This window comes from Sceloporus undulatus, chromosome 3, assembly GCF_019175285.1.
Source record: "Sceloporus undulatus isolate JIND9_A2432 ecotype Alabama chromosome 3, SceUnd_v1.1, whole genome shotgun sequence".
NCBI lineage: Eukaryota > Metazoa > Chordata > Lepidosauria > Squamata > Phrynosomatidae > Sceloporus > Sceloporus undulatus.
The window spans coordinates 27,172,764-27,191,707 of NC_056524.1; the positions used below are offsets into that span (position 1 = coordinate 27,172,764).

The 18,944-nt window shown below is 40.0% G+C and overlaps 1 protein-coding gene across 4 annotated transcripts in view; it reads left to right on the forward strand.

The window, feature by feature from the left end:
* The first annotated feature begins 1,856 nt into the window (after positions 1-1,856).
* The window catches only part of RNF17 (ring finger protein 17), a 111,728-nt gene continuing 94,640 nt past the window's right edge, over positions 1,857-18,944 (forward strand). For 3 of the 4 annotated variants that reach the window (XM_042461114.1, XM_042461115.1, XM_042461117.1), the window contains exons 1-10: positions 1,857-2,014; positions 5,602-5,657; positions 5,747-5,802; positions 7,317-7,419; positions 9,434-9,514; positions 11,290-11,390; positions 12,852-13,023; positions 14,141-14,217; positions 15,148-15,222; positions 17,436-17,710. In XM_042461114.1, coding sequence (XP_042317048.1) covers positions 1,891-2,014; positions 5,602-5,657; positions 5,747-5,802; positions 7,317-7,419; positions 9,434-9,514; positions 11,290-11,390; positions 12,852-13,023; positions 14,141-14,217; positions 15,148-15,222; positions 17,436-17,710 — 1,120 coding nt within the window. In that variant the 5' untranslated portion in view covers positions 1,857-1,890. Of the gene's footprint in view, positions 2,015-4,308; positions 4,414-5,601; positions 5,658-5,746; positions 5,803-7,316; positions 7,420-9,433; positions 9,515-11,289; positions 11,391-12,851; positions 13,024-14,140; positions 14,218-15,147; positions 15,223-17,435; positions 17,711-18,944 lie in introns of those variants that run through there. The other variant, XM_042461116.1, reaches the window with a different exon arrangement.

The window sequence follows — 18,944 nt, forward strand, 5'->3', positions numbered from 1 at the left end:
CTTCCAGTCTTCTGGGATAAGTTTCTCCTAGCATTGAGCAGCTGGATGCTGCCATTTTTGCCTATCCTTGGCAGAGGTTGGCCAATAGTGTGGGATTCTGGGAGCTGAAGTCCAAAATCCCTTAAAGGGCACAGTTTGGGGAGGACCACTGCAATTTTGGTTAGCCCAATAAAGGTGTATCACTGTTTGGTGGTCTGAGGTATAGATTTTTCTAAGTACCAGAGTTCCAAATCAAATTAATCAGGACAAAAAAAGTGAAGCAGCAATTTCCAATTTATTAATTACAATCTTGTAAGAAGGGGTATCTCAGGAAAGGAGGCACGTGTGTCTCGGGTTTTACACTGTATTTATAAGACATTTTCTGTTACAATGGCGGGTTATAGACCGCCACTTGGGACGTCCGCAGGACGTCCCATTTTAAAAAAGGGGCGTCTCTTCTAGACGCCCCTGGCTCTAATACGGACTCTGTCCGTACAATATGGCGCCGGCCATTCCACACGGCTGGCGCTATCTTTACGTATCGGACGCTGTGCGTCCGAACGTGTCGCGGCGCTAATGACGTCGCGAGTGCGCCAGCGGCGCCTCGTAACATCATTAGGGCGCCGCAGAAAGAAGCTCCATTTTGGAGCTTCTTTTTTTCTCCGTAAGGGAGCCGCGCGGTGTGGCTGCGACAGCTCCCTTACGGAGCAAATGGCGCCGGCAGCAGACCGCCTCAAAGCAGCGGTCTATAACCCGCCAATACTTTTATCTCAGTTTTCATTGGCCGGATCTAGACGTTTTAAGACCACCTTTTCATGTATGTAAAAACTCCACCCATCATACATCTCATGACCATTTAGTCATTATACATGCATGGGTGTGTTTACTAATTTTCACCCAATTTATTAGGCATGCTCAGTTAGATTTTGGTGTGAACTTTTTAAATCACTGTAGTTAAAAAACCTGTTTTCTTGGCAACTAGTGAGAATGAGACTCCCTTATCATTATCTTAACCTCCCTTTGTCCCTGAATCCCAGGTGTGATAAAGAATATCTCTTTAAAGCTTCTTTGTCTAATTGTTTTTAATATAGCTAGAAAAAATACTATTTATTCAGTTCATGTTTTATAAAATTAAACCCAGCATATCTTATAAATGAATATAAAAGTTACTGATGATTAAAACTATAAAAAACAACCCTGTTATTCTTAACATTGCTGAAGTGTTTTATATATTTAGAAACTTAAAGCCCGGTATACTTTTTATAAAGTGAACATGATATAAAAAGCTCATCTAAAAACTCTTTCTTTTACTAACTTATATATAAATTTTTCTTTCAGTTAAAGGGCCCCTTAAGCCTTTGACTTTAAGATTAATCCTTTAAGGGATTTTAAAATTAAAGGGGGAAAAAACTTTTAAGGTTACACAGTTTAGCCTTTTGTTCTATTAGATATATATTTTGATTATAATGGTAGATATGTATATATGTGGGTCCTTACTATCAATATATAATCTAATTATAGCTCTTCATGTGTTTCTCTTTTATTAAATCTGATGTGTTTGATTCAAATCTATTTCTCTCAGGTGGCTTTTGGGTGTGGTAACAAATGTCCTACTCAGTGGTTTTCTCAAAGTTTGGGGCCTTTAGACCTTTTTTGGACTTCAGCTCCCAGAATTCCTACCTGTTGGCCAGGCTGGCTGGGGCTTCTGGGAGTTGAAGTATTTTAAAAAAGCCTAGAGGCTCGACGTGATTTACATTTTCCTGGAAGGCCCTCCATTTTGTCTCGGCCTGCTGTCACCTGATTGGCTACAGGAAAGCGGCGCGGCGTTCTGATTGGCTAGGGCGCACGTGCCTGGCAGGCGGGAGGCTAGAAATAGGGAGGTGAGGCAGGTGCGCGAGCCAGACAGTGAGTATGGCTTCGCATTCGGATTTTACGCCGAGTAGTCGAGGCAGGGCTCAGCGGAAGAGTCCCTTCGAGGGAAGCCGGCAGCGGGGGGTTCCCCTTCGAAGGGCTTCCTTCGTGGACACTTCCAAAGGTGAGGCGGCGGTACCAAAGGAGCCTTTTAGAAGCCCTTCAGGCGTCCAGGAGGAATCCCCAAAAGCCCTCCATTCTGAGTGTTAGTAACAACAGAGTGACCTGGAGGGGTCCTCCTTTTCCAGGACCTGTCCTCCATTCCAGGCTTTTGCCCAGGAGGAAAATGCCCTCTATTTTGAGCATGAAACAGAGTGCCCAGGTGTCCTCCATTTCCAGGACAAGACCTCCTTTCCAGCCTTCTTCCCAAGAGGAATTCCAAAATGTCCTCCATTCAGGGTGACCAGGCGTCCTCCATTTCCAGGACGTGTCCTCTAATTCCAGCCTTCTGCCCGGGAGGAAAATGACCTCCATTTTGAGTATGAAACAAAATGACCAGGCGTCCTCTTTTTCCAGGACGTGTCCTCCATTCCCACCTTCTGTTCAGGAGGAATTCCAAAGGGTCCTCCATTCCAGGTTGACCAGGCGTCCTCCTTTTGCAGGGCATGGCCTCCATTCCAGCCTTTCTGTCCAGGAGGAATTCCAAAATACCCTGCAGTTTGAGCATGACTTACAGAGTGACCAGGCGTCCTCTGAAAGTGTGTTTGTTGTGTCGTCTTGGCAACATTTGTCCAGGGGAGGTTTGCCGTTGCCTTCCCCTGAGGCTGAGAGAGTGTGACTTGGCCGAGGTCTCCCAGTGGGTTTAATGGCTGAGCTGGGAATTGAACCCTGGTCTCTCCAGAGTTATAACCCAACACTCAGAAAACAGGGAGGTGTTAAAACAGTGCTTGGGAATTGCAGTCCAAAACATCTGGAGGCCCAGAGGTTGAGAGCCACTGTGTTAAAAGATCCCTTTTTAATATGGCTATATAACTTCCAAAGGGGTTCAACCAGTGTCCAGTTTTTAGGAGTTAAATGCAACTTGGATCCAAAACACACTACAGAAAGAATCCAGTTTGAGACCGCTTTAACTGCCCTGGCTCGGTGCTAGGGAATCCTGGGATTTGTAGTTTTGTGAGAACTCTAGTGCCGCAATAAACTACAATTCCCAGGATTCCCTAGCACTGAGCCAGGGCAGTTAAAGCGGTCTCAAACTGGATTCTTTCTGTAGTGTGTTTTGGACCAAGGCTGCTGGTGCCACAACAAGCTACCGTTCCCAGAATTCCATAGCCCAGAGCCATGGCAGTTCAAGTGGCATCAAACCAGATTATTTCTCCAGTGTGAACGCAGCCCAAGAGGTCTGAGGAGCGAAGCGTTTTCGCGCCTTTTCGTTGTTGTTGTTGTGTGCCTCCAAGTCTTTGAAAGTATGGCGACCCTAAAGGCAACCCAGTCGCTGTGTTTTTCCTGGCAAGATTTGTTCAGAGAGGGCTGGACATGGCCTTCCCTTGAGGCTGAGAGAGTGTGACTTGCCCAGTGAGCTTTACAGATGGCCGAGCCAGGATTCGAACCCTGCTCTCCACAGCCATAGTCGAAGGCTCAAAGCACTGCGCCACTCAAGCTCCTGCCTTTCCTTTGGGGTGGGGGGGACACATCTAAAGAAACCTCTCCTATATAATATATATATGTGTGTGTGTGTGTGTGTGTGTGTATATATATATATGTATATATATATGTATAGGAATAAATATATATCTAGGGAAACCTTTCCCTCTCTCTCATATATATATATACACACATACAGTATATGTATGAGGTTTCCCTAGATACATATTTCCACCCCCTGAAGAAAAGCCTGTGTGTGTGTGCGTGTACGTGTACACACACATATATCTATCTAGCCTTTTCTTCAGAGGGTGGGCATATGTATCTAGGGAAACCTCATATATATATAGAGAGAGAGGAATAAATATATATTTATTCCTCATATATATATGTATATAGAGGAATAAATATATATTTAGGGAAACCTCATATATATGTGTGTGTGTGTGTGTGTGAGAGAGAGAGATTTCCCTAGATATATATTTCAACCCCCCCTCCCAAGAAAAGGCAGTATATATATATATATATCCTTTTCTTCAGGGGATGGAAATTATATCTAGAGAAACCTGTCTTTCATATATATATATGTATGTATGTATGTATGAGAGACAGGTTTCTCTAGATATAATTTCCATCCCCTGAAAAAAGGCTATACAGTATATATATATGTATGTATGTCCTGCCTTTTATATATCCTGAAATATATAGGAATAAATATATATATACATGTGCACATATATATAAATATATATACACACGTGCTTATATTCTTTTGCCTGTATCTCTGTGTGTCTTTGGTGCGTAAGCAAAAGGCAGCCAAGCCAAAGGCGGGAAGAGGCCATTGCTGAAGGGCTGAGGCTGGAGCTGCCTTCCTCAGGCGGCCATTTTAGCTCCTCAGAGGCTGCTGCGACTGAGTTGAAGCTCTTGAGAAAATGGCCTTTGGTTTGTTGTGGGGGAACTCAACCTAGGCCAGGCTTTGGAGAGGGGGAACGGCGGGATATAAGATGATGAGGATGATGGTTGTTGTTGTTGTTATTAATAATGGCGGTGCTAGTAATTAACTCCTTTTAGGGCTGTACCCCACTAAGGCTCGCTTGCTCAAATGGTTTCCATCTCAGCCCTCCCTGCAGGGCTGTTGTGGGTTTGTTTTCTGAGGAGGGTGTTTGTCTTGTACAAAAACTACCTTTTCCAAGGCATTTTTGACCTCCTGTCGAGGAGGAATCCCAAAATGTCCTCCATTTTGAGCAGGGCTAAGAAACATGAATTTATATTAGTGTTGTTTTTAAAAGGTTTTGTTTGGTAATGTCTTGCGTTTTGCTCAAGTGTCCTACATTTGGGGTGCCTTTGCAGTTACAGCATCTGGGTCCAAAACACACTGCAAAAATAATCCAGTTTGAGACTGCTTTAACTTTAATGGATCTAAGTGCCAGGGAATTCTGGGAACTCTAGTTTGTGTTTGAGAGCTCTGGTGCCACAATAAACTACTGTTCCCAGGATTCCCTGGCACTGAGCCAAGGCAGTTGAAGCAGTCCCAAAATGGATTATTTCTGCAGTGTGTTTGGAATCCTGCTTACCCTGCTTTAAATCCAGTTGTTGGTCCTAACTAGAGTAAACCTGTTGAGTTCAATGCTGCACTAAACAAACCCTGAGGTTAAACTCCTTTAATACAATGGACCTATTTTACCAAGGGCTAGCAGTTGGATTTATAGTGGTTTTTCTTTTCAAGCACAGCTTTTGAGTACATAGTGTTACTAGGGTTTAAGTTTCTCCCTTCCTTTCCCTTACAATTTTAAAAGTATTATTCCTATATTTAACAAACATATATTTAACAAACATATATACTACTTAGGATATTTTTTAAATTTTGTCTCTATGGGGTAATTTATCGGTATTATTTGTTGGAATGACACTCTTTAGTCACTGCAGTGACTAAACGTAATAGTAGTTCCTTTTCCATTTTGACATCTTGATCAGCCAGAATTGATCAGTGATCATTTCCGGTAGTAGAGTAACTAAAACATGTGTTTTAAACTCCAGTGCCAGAATTTTAATTTTTCTACTGTGGGCTACTTCGTTTTAAATAAGTCATAGTATACTAACTTCTCTTTGTTTGGTGTGTTTCCTCTTCAGAGTCATACCTTAAGAGTTCCAGCAGCCTCAGTGAAAATGATGGCTACACTTCAAAAGTAATTGGATTCATTTTTTGGGGGGGAATACAGGGGGTTATTAATAAAATAAGCTTCACAGCACTTTTTTCTACCTTTTCTTTCTATAGGTGACCTTAGATTTTGAGCAAAAGGTTCGTCTAAGGAGTCTTCAAAAACCAAGAAGGTAAATATGTTTTCTGGAAGGATGAGAGGCGGCTTAGAGGGGCTAAAACATGTTCACATCAATGCAGTAGGTCTTTTTAATGTGTTAGGTTAGAAGAGAAAGATACACTGGTGAATCTCGGAGTAATTTGCGGTAGCTCAGCAAGGGTTTTTGACTCCTTGTTGTTTTCTTAAAATAGCAGAAACAAGACAGCTATTCTTGATCCTAAACAATATTACTGAAATAAAGGAAGGTATGGTACATGGATTTTTGCATGGAAGGACAGTAATGTCAACTCTGTTTTGGCACTCTAAAGCAAGTTCCTGAATTCAGAACTCATTTAATTTTAAGAATACATTTTCTTCATTTTGTCTTGGGGTTCTATTAAAATATATCCTACAAGCTAAAAATCTGCTGAGAGGTACAAAATTAAATTAAGCGTGTTTATTTTATCATCCAGTGTAGGGGACTCTTTGTTTATGTCCCACCTTTCTCCAGGCAATGGATCTAAGGCAGTTCACAACGTAGATTTAAATAAAACGCAGCTAAAACCTATTCATATTTCCTTTAAACAATTACATAAGAAATCCTATTAAAACATTAATTTAAAACACATAAAAATATCAACGGCAACAAAACCCATTGAAAGCCCTTCAGACACTTGGCAGTCGCCAAGGAAACTTTCTCCTATGTTCTATCCAAACAAGCCTATAATGGGGCAAAAGAAATTCCTCCCCTGATGATTTTAAAACATAGGCAGACTCGCATAAGGAGGTACAGCCTTTCAGACATTCACTGTACAGTATGTTCTTAGAGATGGCATGCCTGTCTTATTCTTTGCCAGATAGTTCTTTTTTTGGGGGGGGGGGAAGGAAATGACACTTCAGGCTGCTATAGCATAATCCAGGGGTTCCCAATCTTTTGCACTCACAGACCCCTTATTTCTATGGCAGAGCCCCTAAGAGGCCTACCTGTGTCTTACAAGTTAATGGTGTTTAGAAGTATTTATAAGAATATATTCTTATTCTTTAATTTCATTCAATATTTATTTATTTCATTTTCTTGCAGCAGCCGAATCCTTTTATTGTACCAACGTTATTTACTACTGTATAACAGCTTTGTTATATTTTCCCTTTCTGTTTAGATTTGAATTGTAATTTCATATTTTCTTTATTAAGTACATGGAAAAGGAAGCATCTTGGTCTTGCTTTTCAAAAGTTAAAGTGATAAATGTGTTTCCCCTCATAAGAATGTATTCTTGAAGGTAGCTTATTTTGTTCCAAAATACAGTCAGCCCTCCATGTGCCAGGACTATACACCCACAGATTCAACCATCCATGGCTGGGATTTTTTTTTTAAATCCAGTAAGCAAACCATGATTTTGTCATTTTATAGGGGAGCCATTTTACTATGCGTTTGTGTATAATAGGACTTGAGCATCCATGGATTTTGGTATCAATGGAGGCAGGGGGAGTCATGGAACCAAGCCCCAGCAGACACTGAGGGCTCACTGTAATACAATTTTCTATTTACAGGATTGATCATTATAATCAAAGAACGAAAGAGGAAAGTAAACAAACCAACAATCCTGATTGGACTTCAGTTCAACAAACTTGGGAGAGCTCTACAATGGATATGGTAAACAATCCTAATTTGCTCCCCCCCCCCATCATTACTAAGGTAATAAACCACTGGCCTTCATTAACTTAAAGGACTCATAGAAAATTCTGCCAGGTTTTAAAAAATGATGCTCTCTTGGAGTTTTTAGATATAAACACTGTTGAGGATCTGTGATCCTCTAGAAGTTGTTGGATTACAATTTGTGTTATCTAGTGTGATCAGGGAAGATGGGAATTGCAACAACTTTAGGAGGACCACACATTTCCTATGACAGTGTAAATAGTGATTCTGCGCTTGAAAACTAATATTGGATGAATCCTGAGGATATTTGGGGAGGGGATCTGATTTGTAATGACTGACAATGCAGTCCTGGCATACTTAACTTGGAAATGGGCTCTTTTTGATTTGCTAGGGCTTCTTCTTCCAGTCTTAAGACTACAGTGGTACCCCGGGATACGAAAGCACCGCCTTACGAAATTCCCGGGATACGAAAAAAATCAATAGGAAAAAACTGTTCCGGGTTACGAAGGTTTTTTCGGGTTACGAAAAATTTTTTGGTGCTTTTCGGCGCTATTTCGCACGAAATCGCGGCTTTTCCCCATTAGCGCCTATGGCTTTTTCGGCTTACGAAGCATTTCGGGTTACGAACGCGGCGGCGGAACGAATTATTTTCGTAACCCGGGGTACCACTGTATTCTGTTTAGTTACATGGATTGCCCAGAAACAGCAGAGAGAAGAACAAAAGCTACTGTTGGTTGGAATTTGGCTGTCTTGTCAGACAACATAACATATTTGCATGTGACGTAGATAGATCAATAGGTAATCAGGGACACGTGAAGGCCCACAATAGTTCATCTGGTCCTGGAGACTTAAATTCATTTAAATTAACCAGGCATTTCTGTACTACCTCTTTACTTACTCTGTGCTGCACTTGCTCTGTTGTGTCCTCTGCTGCATTTTCCTCAAAGGAGCTTTCCCTTTTCTGAGAAGACTGAGGCAAAGAAGATGTTGAGTAGTTCTGCCTTTTCTCTGTCTCCTTTTAGTATTTTACCATCTCCACGCAGTGGCCCTACTGTTTCCTTCTTCCTTTTGCTACAGACGTACCCAAAAAGCCCCTTTTATTGTTCTTAATCTCTTTAGCAAGTCTGAGCTCATTCTGCAGTTCAGCTTTTCTGACTTTACCCCTACGTGTGCTAGCTACTTGTTTGAATTCCTCTGGTAATTTCCCCCCCTTTCCATTTCTTACACATCTCCTGTTTAAAACTTAGTTCATTTGAAAGTTCTTCAGTCATCCATCCTGGTTTCTTGAGACACTTCCCATTTTTCCTCCTTGTTGGAACAGTTTGAAATTGTGCCTTCAGCATCTCCCTTTTGAGAAACTCCCATCCATTCTGAACTCCTTTCTCTTTTAGTATTCCTGACCACGGGATCACCTCCAGTATCAGCTTTCCTAGTCTATGCCTGGCTTCTCCTTTCCATTGTACAGTGGGCCCTCCTTATCTGCGGACTTGCCATCTGCGGATTTGCGCATCCGCAGATGGCAAGGCAAGGGGGGGGGGGGGGGGAACGGAGGAAGAGTTGCAGCAGAAGCGAGAAAGAGGAGGAAGAAGAGGTGGCGGTGGGAAAAGGAAGGACATCCTTCATGATTGAGAAAATGACTTTTTTCCCCTTATAGTGCATGAACTTTCTTGGAAACAAATAATTAGCGATTCTGCATTTATTGAATGACAAGTGTAGAAAGATAGTCATGGAGCTTTCCTAAGAATACTGAAATACTGACTTCATGAAAATGGTGAATAAATCCCCTTGTGGGTACTTTACCACATTGTGAATTATTACATTTTAGCACATGAATATTTTATATCCATTCTGTTCTGTCATGTGTTCGAGTTCTGTCAAGAAGAATTCATTTGGCATTAAAATTTAATAGGGGTACAAACTTTGGAACCTTTGACCAAAAAGTATTTAAATATAACACTTGAGATGTTTGGCTTGCATAAATCCAGCACTATCCTAACTTTGCTTGTATTAGGACTTCAAAAGTTTTCAACACATGGAAAAATCTTTGGAAGTAGCAGAAAACAACCTTGAACATTTAAAGTCTATGGAGGAGGTAAGCTGCAAGAATCAATGTTGGCTTGAACTGTTTTCTGTGTTTCATACTGAGCAATTTCCAGCAGTCCTCTTCCTTCAGTAATATTTGAGCAAGTCAGTTCAGTGTTGGCAGTTGATTCCAGACATATTGGATGATACCAGTTATCTGTGCAAGCCCTAAAAAATTTCCCTCAAAATTAATTGCTTTGAATTTTTTAAATTATATGCTTTCTACTCACAAGGGACTGATCAGGATGAAGTTCTCTCTTGCTTTCCCCATTCTTGTGAGTAAAAGTCAAGCTGGAAACTTCTTAGTGTTAAACGTGGAAACTTAGCCTTTTTGTCTGAAGATGCCAGCCACAGATGCTGGTGAAATGTCAGGGAGAAACTCTTCTAGAACATGGCCACATTGCCTGAAAAGCCCACAAAAAACTATGGATGCGGCCATGAAAACCTTCTACTTCACTTAGCCTTTTTGTCTGGCATAGAAGCTTGATGGAGTGCTGACAACTCTTTCTGGATCAACTCTTTCTATTTTCTGTCAGCATGGCATGATTTTGTGCTAGATATTCATGCAGTTTGCTTGTTTTGATTAGCATGGAAACAAAACAGACGCAGGAGGGGCTTGTAACACTTCTAGTTCACTTGGCTTCTATGCAGATGTACAGGGGAAGACTTAAGCTTCTGAATGGTTGGTGTGTGCACGCCTTCCTTAAGACTGGAATTTTGGCCCTAGTCACAGGGTGGGATCTTTTTGCTTGTGTCCAAGTGGTGTCTAACCCACCCCCGCTCAAACAGTTTTAAGTGGAATTAATACAATTTTTATACAACATTGTAACAGATCAAAAATCGGTGAAGCAATAATTACATCTTACTCTAAAGATTTAACAGCTGTGGTTGAAGAGAAGGAAGGAAAGGCATTGTGTGAAGGCTTCTCTAATGTTATTTTAATTTGTTGTCTGCTACATTTTACTGTTTAAATGTTAACATACATTAATATATATTATATTTAATTATTTTCGTAGAATGTATGCCATAGGCAGGTTTATTTTATCTATTTTAATTGTAGGTATAGTGCTGTGTAAATTTACAGCACTATACAAATAAAGCCTAATAATAATAATAGAGAGCCTTCAGAAACAGGTCAAGAGAAGAGGAAATGAGATGAAGACACCAGCAGGGATAGTTTTGACACAAGACAACAAGAGTCGTAGCAAGATGCATCCCATACACACACAGCCACAGACACGCAAAGAAGATTCTTACCTCCACAAAACTTAGGCGGCCAATCCAAAGGAAGAATGGGAAAAGACGAAAGTGCTAGGGGTTGTCACCCAAGAGAAAAGGGGGAAGTAGCCCAATAAAGTTTGAGATTATCTAGTTTTAAGATTTTGTCCTCAGTTGTCATGTTCAGCTGTCACTGTTTTAGATTATGCTGCACTGCATTGCTGGTCTCCTGAATCAAAAGGCAATCACTGGTGAATTCCTGTTATTCAGATCTTTAGATGTTAACTAACTGAATATTCAGGATATTTCAAAGATGCTTTGTTATCAGTATATCCTGTACAAATAAGGTCAAAATGTTACTATTAAAAGCTAGGACTAGAACACCTGGTGGAGTAGGTACTACACCAGGTTTGCCCCTAGTAACTCAGAAAAATGAGTGGGAGATACTAATTTTCTGCTATCTTAACTATTGTAATTCAGTAGTGTTTGTAAGTCTTAATTCTACCACCTAAAGAAATATGCATAACTATGACTGTTTAATTCTCATTTCTCAAAAATATGTAAAAGATCACTCAACATTTGATGACACAAGCAAAGTTGGAAGAAGGCAGGACTGCAGATATTATAAATACCAAATTTGCACACTTGACTGCTTCTCTAAATTCAAGGTAATAGGATTAAAATTTATATTTTGTTATATATATTTTTATGACAATCATAACTGTAAAATACAAGTTTCTGTATGGCGTACCTGAAATGGCTGAGGGGTGAAACAGACGGGCAGGAAGGAGCAGTCAGAAGCCACTCCCAGCCTGATTAACCTGGGGCCATGGCGAAGATATGTTGCCACCCTGAGGGCTGCTCTTGCCACTCCTAAAAAGAGCAGAAAAGATCAACTCCTTCTGGACCTAATGTTGGGCCACCTTAGGCGGTCCCAGGGTGGCCTCCGGGCACTCTGTGTGTCATGTAAACACCATGCCCTTGTCTCCCTGTCTGTTTTGGGCCTTAGTGAGCCTGTGGGCTCAGAAATGTATTATTCCACCTCCATGGATTTCTGCCTGACCAGCTCAGGGTGTATCTTCCCCCTGCCATAAGCATTGGTATTAATAACCATGCTTTTTCTGTTTTCCCTTAAAAATTAAAATTTAATGACAGCCACATCTGTACAAGTCAGATTATTGCAGAACTTAAAACACCCAATTTTCCTCTTAATAATTATCCTTCCTTTCTTCCATTTCCCCTGTAAATTTCATAGATTATTTTCCCTCTATGTGTACATGTTTGGAATAAATGCAGTGCTTGTAGGTAGCACATCTTTTGCTGTTGAAGATTCTGAATGTTTATTCTTCAGAACAATTCTTGTGATTAAGGTAGATTAGAACAGTAGCATTTGTTCTTATTTTATTACGTGGTTTGTAACATGAAGTACTTAATTTGTGGTAATGCATTTGAGTAGAAGAAATGGGGTATATGAGTGAGTTGCTACTTTTGAGGACCCAAAGCTATGTCTGTTAATATTGGTAATGTGATGATAGCTATTCTTGCTAATAAGCCAAATGCAGTTGTTATCCCTAACTAGAATAGATCATTGATGTTCCTTTGGGGTCAGTGGGTCTGTTGTTGCTAGTATTAGCAGATGGATGATGCTCTTTGTTTTGAACATGTGGGGGATTGGTTTGAAGAGGCATACCCACAGAGTTTCTCCACTGCTTGAGGAACACTGGAATCATATGACTGAGATCTTTGTCTTAGTGCTGCCTGTGAGGGGCTTCCCAAAGTTCATTTCTGCCTTTCACTCAGAACAGTTTTCCTTTATCTGATTGTAGCATAGCGTCTTTTCATTTTCTGCATTCAGCCTTTAGTGCTCATCACTTTCATTTGGGAGTTAATTTTTCTTAATTTTTTATTTAAAGTATTTTTATAGTATCCTTTAGCTAAAAAGACTTCCAACGTAACAGGTGAAGACAAGTAGCATTAAAGCCCCTGAATTCAGGCTTACAATCAAAAGCCATGATACAGTAGGGGAAAAGGGAATGGGAGGAAGGAGAAGATATGGTTGATTATTCAACCTACATTTGAAGTGTGTCGCCAGCCTTTTCTGAGGTCTAATTTTCTTTCTTTTTATTTAGGAAAAGGAAACTAGAGGCGGAGTTGGTAATGAACACCGATTACTATGTAACAGATGTGCATGGTGTCCAAGTTTCAATTAAAGAGAAAAAAAGTATTTTGGATGGTGCCATAAAGATAGCAAGGGAGTTGAAATCAGCTAGTAACTTAAAGTCTTGCCATAGTTTAAACCAGGTAACTTTAATTTTAAAATCTTTCCTTCTGAGCTTCTGAAATCTCACTAATATAATAAGTGTAAAGTCAAAATTGCATGGAATTACAGCTACTGCAAATTTTACAAAGGTCTTTAGTATGGCGTAGTCATTTGCTAAGACGTTGAGCCATTTTCTTGATTTTAATATTTTCTAATCTTCTGATAGTTCCTTAATGTGCCAACATGCAGGTGAGCCATATCTTCATACAGCTGGCTTAGATGGTCTTCAGATGAGTAGAAAAAATGAATTCTCTCTATGCCTTCTTTCCTTATTGCATGTCAAAGCTGCTAGTTAAAATAATTTTCTACTTTGGCATTCTCGTTTACAGAAAGGATGGTTTTTGGTACAATAGAAAGGTCACATTTTAAAATGTATAATATTTTAGGGTGACCTCTGCCTGAAGGCATGTGAAGCAGTATACAAATTTTTGAAAATTCAACATATCTAAATAAAAAGAATAATGTTATAACCAAATCAGTAACACTGTTGTGGCACAGTCCCAAACACAGTAGCACAAATTTATTAATATTTCCCTGCTGGTGGGAAAAAAATCAAGGATGAGTCAGTCCAGACTCCACAGGCAAGGGAGTTCCAAAGCCTTAAAAGTAGCCATGATACATTAGGGGGGGGGGGTTCAAACAGGTAGGAATAGAGACACATCTTATGTTATGGCCAGTTGTTTTTTGTCTATATTGTACTTCCAGAACACATTCTCTCCTGTTTTTTCTATCAATATAACTTCAGTTAAATACATGAAATCTGAAAAAGAATTTCCCATTTATGTGTACTGTGCAGTATGGGTTAAATGGGAAAATGTACTACACGTGCCCCTTGGAACTCATGGGGGATCTGTTCCAGATCCCCCACTGCCAGGGCAGGTTCCAAGACTCATGCATATTCAAGCCCTAAGGCTTGAATGGGGTGCGTTCATTGTTAATAGTGGTCGCCCCTCCACAGATTTTCAAGTCCAAAGACTTGAAAGGGGCGACTGTACTGTAATTTTCTATAAATGGTATGTCACCTGCAGTCAAGACTTTTCTTTCCCCACTGGTTGCTAAATTATACCACAGGTTACATCAAGACTTTTATTATTCTAGATTCTCTGCAAGCTGAACATGACAATTGAGGAAGAAATCTTAAAACTAGATAATCTGAAAAAAAGAGAATTTCCATGGTAAGATGCAAGAGTCCTTCCTGCCTATTGTGGAACAGTTAATCCTTGTAAATTTTATGCCTTTAGTGAGTCTGAATATGATGGTGTTGGGCTCCAACCCTCTTACTGGGGAAACATAGTACAGTGTGCTGGAAACCGCGCTGGAAATAAGCCTCGTGCACCCCGGAAGAAGTAATGGGGCGTACGACTGTGTTGCACATGCGGTGCCACGCAGCAAGCACAAGCCCCATTACTTCCAATGAGGCTCAAGGTTACGTGTTTTTTCTTTTATGCGGGGGGGGGGGGGATCCAGAACGGTTCCCTCACATAAGAGAAGGGCCGCCTGTACTAGGTCAATACCAGCCAGGGGCTCAGGTTTGACTCAGCCTTGCATCCTTCCTTAGGTTGCTAAAATGAGTACCCAACTTGTTGGGGGCAATTAGCTTACAGCTGTAAACTGCTTAGGGGGTGCTTAAGTGCACAGATAACCAGTATAGAAATTTACTTGCTATTGTTATATTCCTGTTGCACAATCCTAGGTTTTGCAGAATTCACTTTTTTTTTAGTTTGTTTAAAAATCAGAACAAATCCAAGACACAACAGTGTTACAGTCCTAAGAAAACATTTTCAACAAAATTCCTTTAATTTTTTTTATTCTTTCAACAGCACTGTTGAGTTCCTGGACCACATTAGATCACATTAAATTGCAATACAGTACAGAGTGGCAGCTATAAAACAGACGTTTTATTAAAAATATACTGAAAAACACAGTGGGTGAAAACTATTGTTGGCTAAAGAAGCTCAAACATGTGCCATAGGAACTGTCCTCTTTTCAATTTGCTTTGGAAGATTTTTTAAACTGTTACCACAATCATTACTCTGTTCTATATTTAATATAACATTTCCTGCTCAAAGTGTGCAATTAATAAAGGTTTTATGTTTTCCATATAGTTTTTACATGGATTGGGATGAGATTACTCATGTGTTGGAAAACATGGGGGCAGTTTCCTGTGATGTCCCTAATGTGTAAGTAATTCCTAGTATGTGAAAGATAGCATAGAGTGTCTTAATTAATTTTCTCAGCATTCTTTATTTTGCACCATTTGATACTTTAAATATTGTAAGATACTTTATTCTGCTATATATTGAAATGAGTAAGAAAATGTCTTGAAATAACATAGAAATCTAAGACATAATTATGAAAAATGATGTGGATGCAGCCTCTGGATTGTAGCCAACACTAGGCTAGTGGATGAAACACAAGATGTGGTGTTCCACAAATGTAATGGAGGGAAATGTTGCTCGCCCGAAATTGTTATCCCACAAGACTGAGCAACCTAAGCTAGCATAGCCAACAGTGAGGAAAGATGGGAGTTGTAGTTGTAGTCTAGACATATCTAGAGGTTTACATGATTCACATTTATGTGCTAGTTTATTTCATTTCTATGCCACCTTTCTCCCAGAAAGGGGCCCAAGATGGCACACTAATGAAACTGTTTGAAAATTAATATAATAATTTCAGGGTATTAAAATCAACTAGCTAAAAAAAGTATAAAATTATATAACCATACAAAAGTTAAAAACATAACTAGAACATACATCCTGTATAAAAGCCTCACTGGCAGGATTATATATGAAAAACCTGGAATAAAAACATCTTTACCTGCCAGCAAAAGGAAAACAGGGAGAGGGCCAGTCGAGCCTCCTGTGGAAGGCCATTCCAGAGGGTGGGATCAGACACCAAGAAGGCTTGCTCTTGTGTCTTCACCAAGTGAGCGGGACCAAGAGAAAGCCTTTCCCCCCATAGATCTGAGGACCCTTATGGGGAGATATAGTCTTTCAGATAGTCAGGACCTATTCCACGTAGGACTTTACAAGTCATGAGAAGGACTTTGAATTGTGCCTGTAAATGAACTGGTAGCCAGTGAAGCTGTTTTAACCAAGGGAGTTACCTGTTCTCTATAACTATTCCCCAGTCAGCATTCAGGCCACTGAATTTTGAACCCAGTGAGGTTTCTGAACAGTTTCCAAAGGCAACCTCATGTAGAGTACATTACAATAGTCCAAGTAGGTTGTGAAGTGCTAGTGGAACAAATAATGTAAGCAAAAGTTAGCTCAAGTAGAAATAAATTGTGCAATAAGTGGAAGCAAAGTATTGCTTTTGACACGCCTAGAAAATTGGAGGCAAGGTTTCTGCAATTAGTAAAATATGATTCGTATTCATCAATTTTTATTTAGACTCCAGCTATTAAGAACTATACAAAAAATAAAATAAAAATTACCATAGATTTTTCTTGGTATTGTAAGCAAGCAAATGCCTTCAGCTGAGTCCAGTATACTGTACTTTATTATAAATGTGTTTTGGTCCCTTTGGTTTTCAATGCAGTCTAGAATACATGTTGCTATCATTTGTTAAATTTTTATTTTTTGTGGTATCTGTGAATTAAACAAATTGCAGAGGGCTTCATTTGGTACCTTGAACATTCCATAAACCCTCAGTTACTTTCTGTCCACCGCAGAAGCATCATCTCAGGAACACTTCAGAGCTTACTTTTCCTGCCAAAGTTAGATTTTTGTGTTTCACTTGGTCCGTCTTGCATTCTGGTGATTATTTCTTCATTTGTTGATGATTATGGTGCGTCAGGTACTCTCAAAAGTGTACCAAACAAAAATAGGTATACTAAATTATGATACTAGATAAACAAAGCACAAGACTTTATATTGGAAAATAAAATGAGTTATATATAGTTTGTACCAACATGAGGCATACAAACAAGCAAACTTGTAAACACTTAGTAGGAAATATTCAGCAGTAAAATCCAATTGTGAAGTTGTCCTGGGGAATCTGTTTTCTTAAGAAAATATTTCCCCTTTGTTGTAGAGCTTCTAAATTCCTGCATGCTGGACTTCCCACTCGGACAGTAATCAATGTGTATGATTCAAGTACAGAGTAGTATGACAGGAGACCCAAGGAGTTTCTAGTCTCCGTTTAATCTGTGATTTCTTCAGCTGCTTCCTTGTCAAGGTTTCTATGACAGAGTGAAGATTTGAACCCTGATTTCCAGAGTCCTAATCCAGTGCTCAGATCTCAAACCAGTGCTGGTGTTTTGGATGTATATAGAAGTTGGTTAATAAATATTAATTGTGTCTTTTAAAAATAGGCCATTATGCTATTTCTGTATTGTATTAATGACAATTTACTCTTAATGATTTGTTTTTTGTGCAACTTGTTAACACAGGCACCATCTTGGAAGCAATCCTCTAAAAGTGACCAATATTGGAAAAGAATTCAATAACAGTGCTGTAACTCAAGTAGATGTAAAATGTCAAGCATTTGTTGATGACACTTGTGCAGTTCCTTCCCTTCAAAAGTCTGATATGTGTCCTGAAGGAAGTTACACTGGGTTCCAAGAGAGGGCTCTGTTATCCATCCAGAAATGTGGTAATGCTTTTCCAGAAACAGCATCCTCCCCAGATGTCATAATTGAAGAAATAATTGAAGATGATCAAGAAAGTGAGTAGCACTTCTCGGCAGCTGTTAGGCTAACTCTTCTCATCTTAAACCTTTTCTTATTCCCAAAATACGTGCTATTTTATTATACTGTATGCTGGTTTTTTTATTAACAGGTATTATATCCAAAAGGTTCTACAGTTGATCAGTACTTAATTACACAGAAAGAACATTATCTAATGTTCTAGGATAGGAGTTGTCACATTTTATTACATTCAGGGCACTCTTTATAAGCTAGAAATTATTGAAGCCCACTAGCCACAAAATGGGGCAGAGCTATTTGCACACTGGTGCCACACTCAGGTCGAGTTTGGCATAATCAGCTTGTAATTACTGATAACATTTTCTGTTAATACATTATCCTACTTGTAATACATAGGCCCTCCATATCCACAGACTTGCCATTCTTGGATTTTAGCATCTATGGATGGTAAGCCCACAGTGGGGTGAAGGAGGAAGAGGAAGAGCAGGTGGGTGAATGAGGGGAAGAAGGAAGAGTGGAGGCAGTGTGGGGAAGAGGAGGAAGATCAGTGGCAGCAGGGGGAAAAGGAGCAAGGAAAGGGAGGAGGAGGAGAAAGAGCCGGCAGAGGAAAGAAGAGGAGGATGGAAAAGCGCCAGAGGGAGAAGGTGGGGGAAGAAGAGGGCGAAGGAAGAACGGGCAGAGGGAAGAAGTAGAGGGAGGAAGAAGAGGTAGCCCCCTGCTGCACACTGTGGCAAGAGTGGTGAGTTAGGCTTTGGAGGAGCTGGGGGGGGGCAAAGTGCCATTATCCCCAAGAACAATGGGACTTAAGCATCCACGGATTTTGATATCCGCAGAGGGGATCTGGGACAGATCCCCTGCCCCCGCAGATACTGAGGGCTGACTGTACTACCTAACAATATGATGACTGTTTTCCCAATATATGCAATAGTTTTATGTTGATATTCCAGGTATATTTTTTTGTTTAATGTTTTATTTTTGAGAGATGTTTTGAAAGGACTGATTAGTAGTTTTGGTTGGCAATTTACAACATCTCACAAAGAGGCATGTGGTAAGACACGAGTGTGTAGAGTATTCTAGAAATGGTAATGTGGCATAAAAATAGTATCAGCTAAATGATGTAACTGCATTCTGCACTGGGCACACAGTAAGCCTGTGTGATAATTGTAGGATTTTAGAAATTAAAAGAATAAAGTTTGACGGGAAGATGGAATCAGTCTTCCTGCCATAACTCGCCACTGGATATTGTTGGTCATT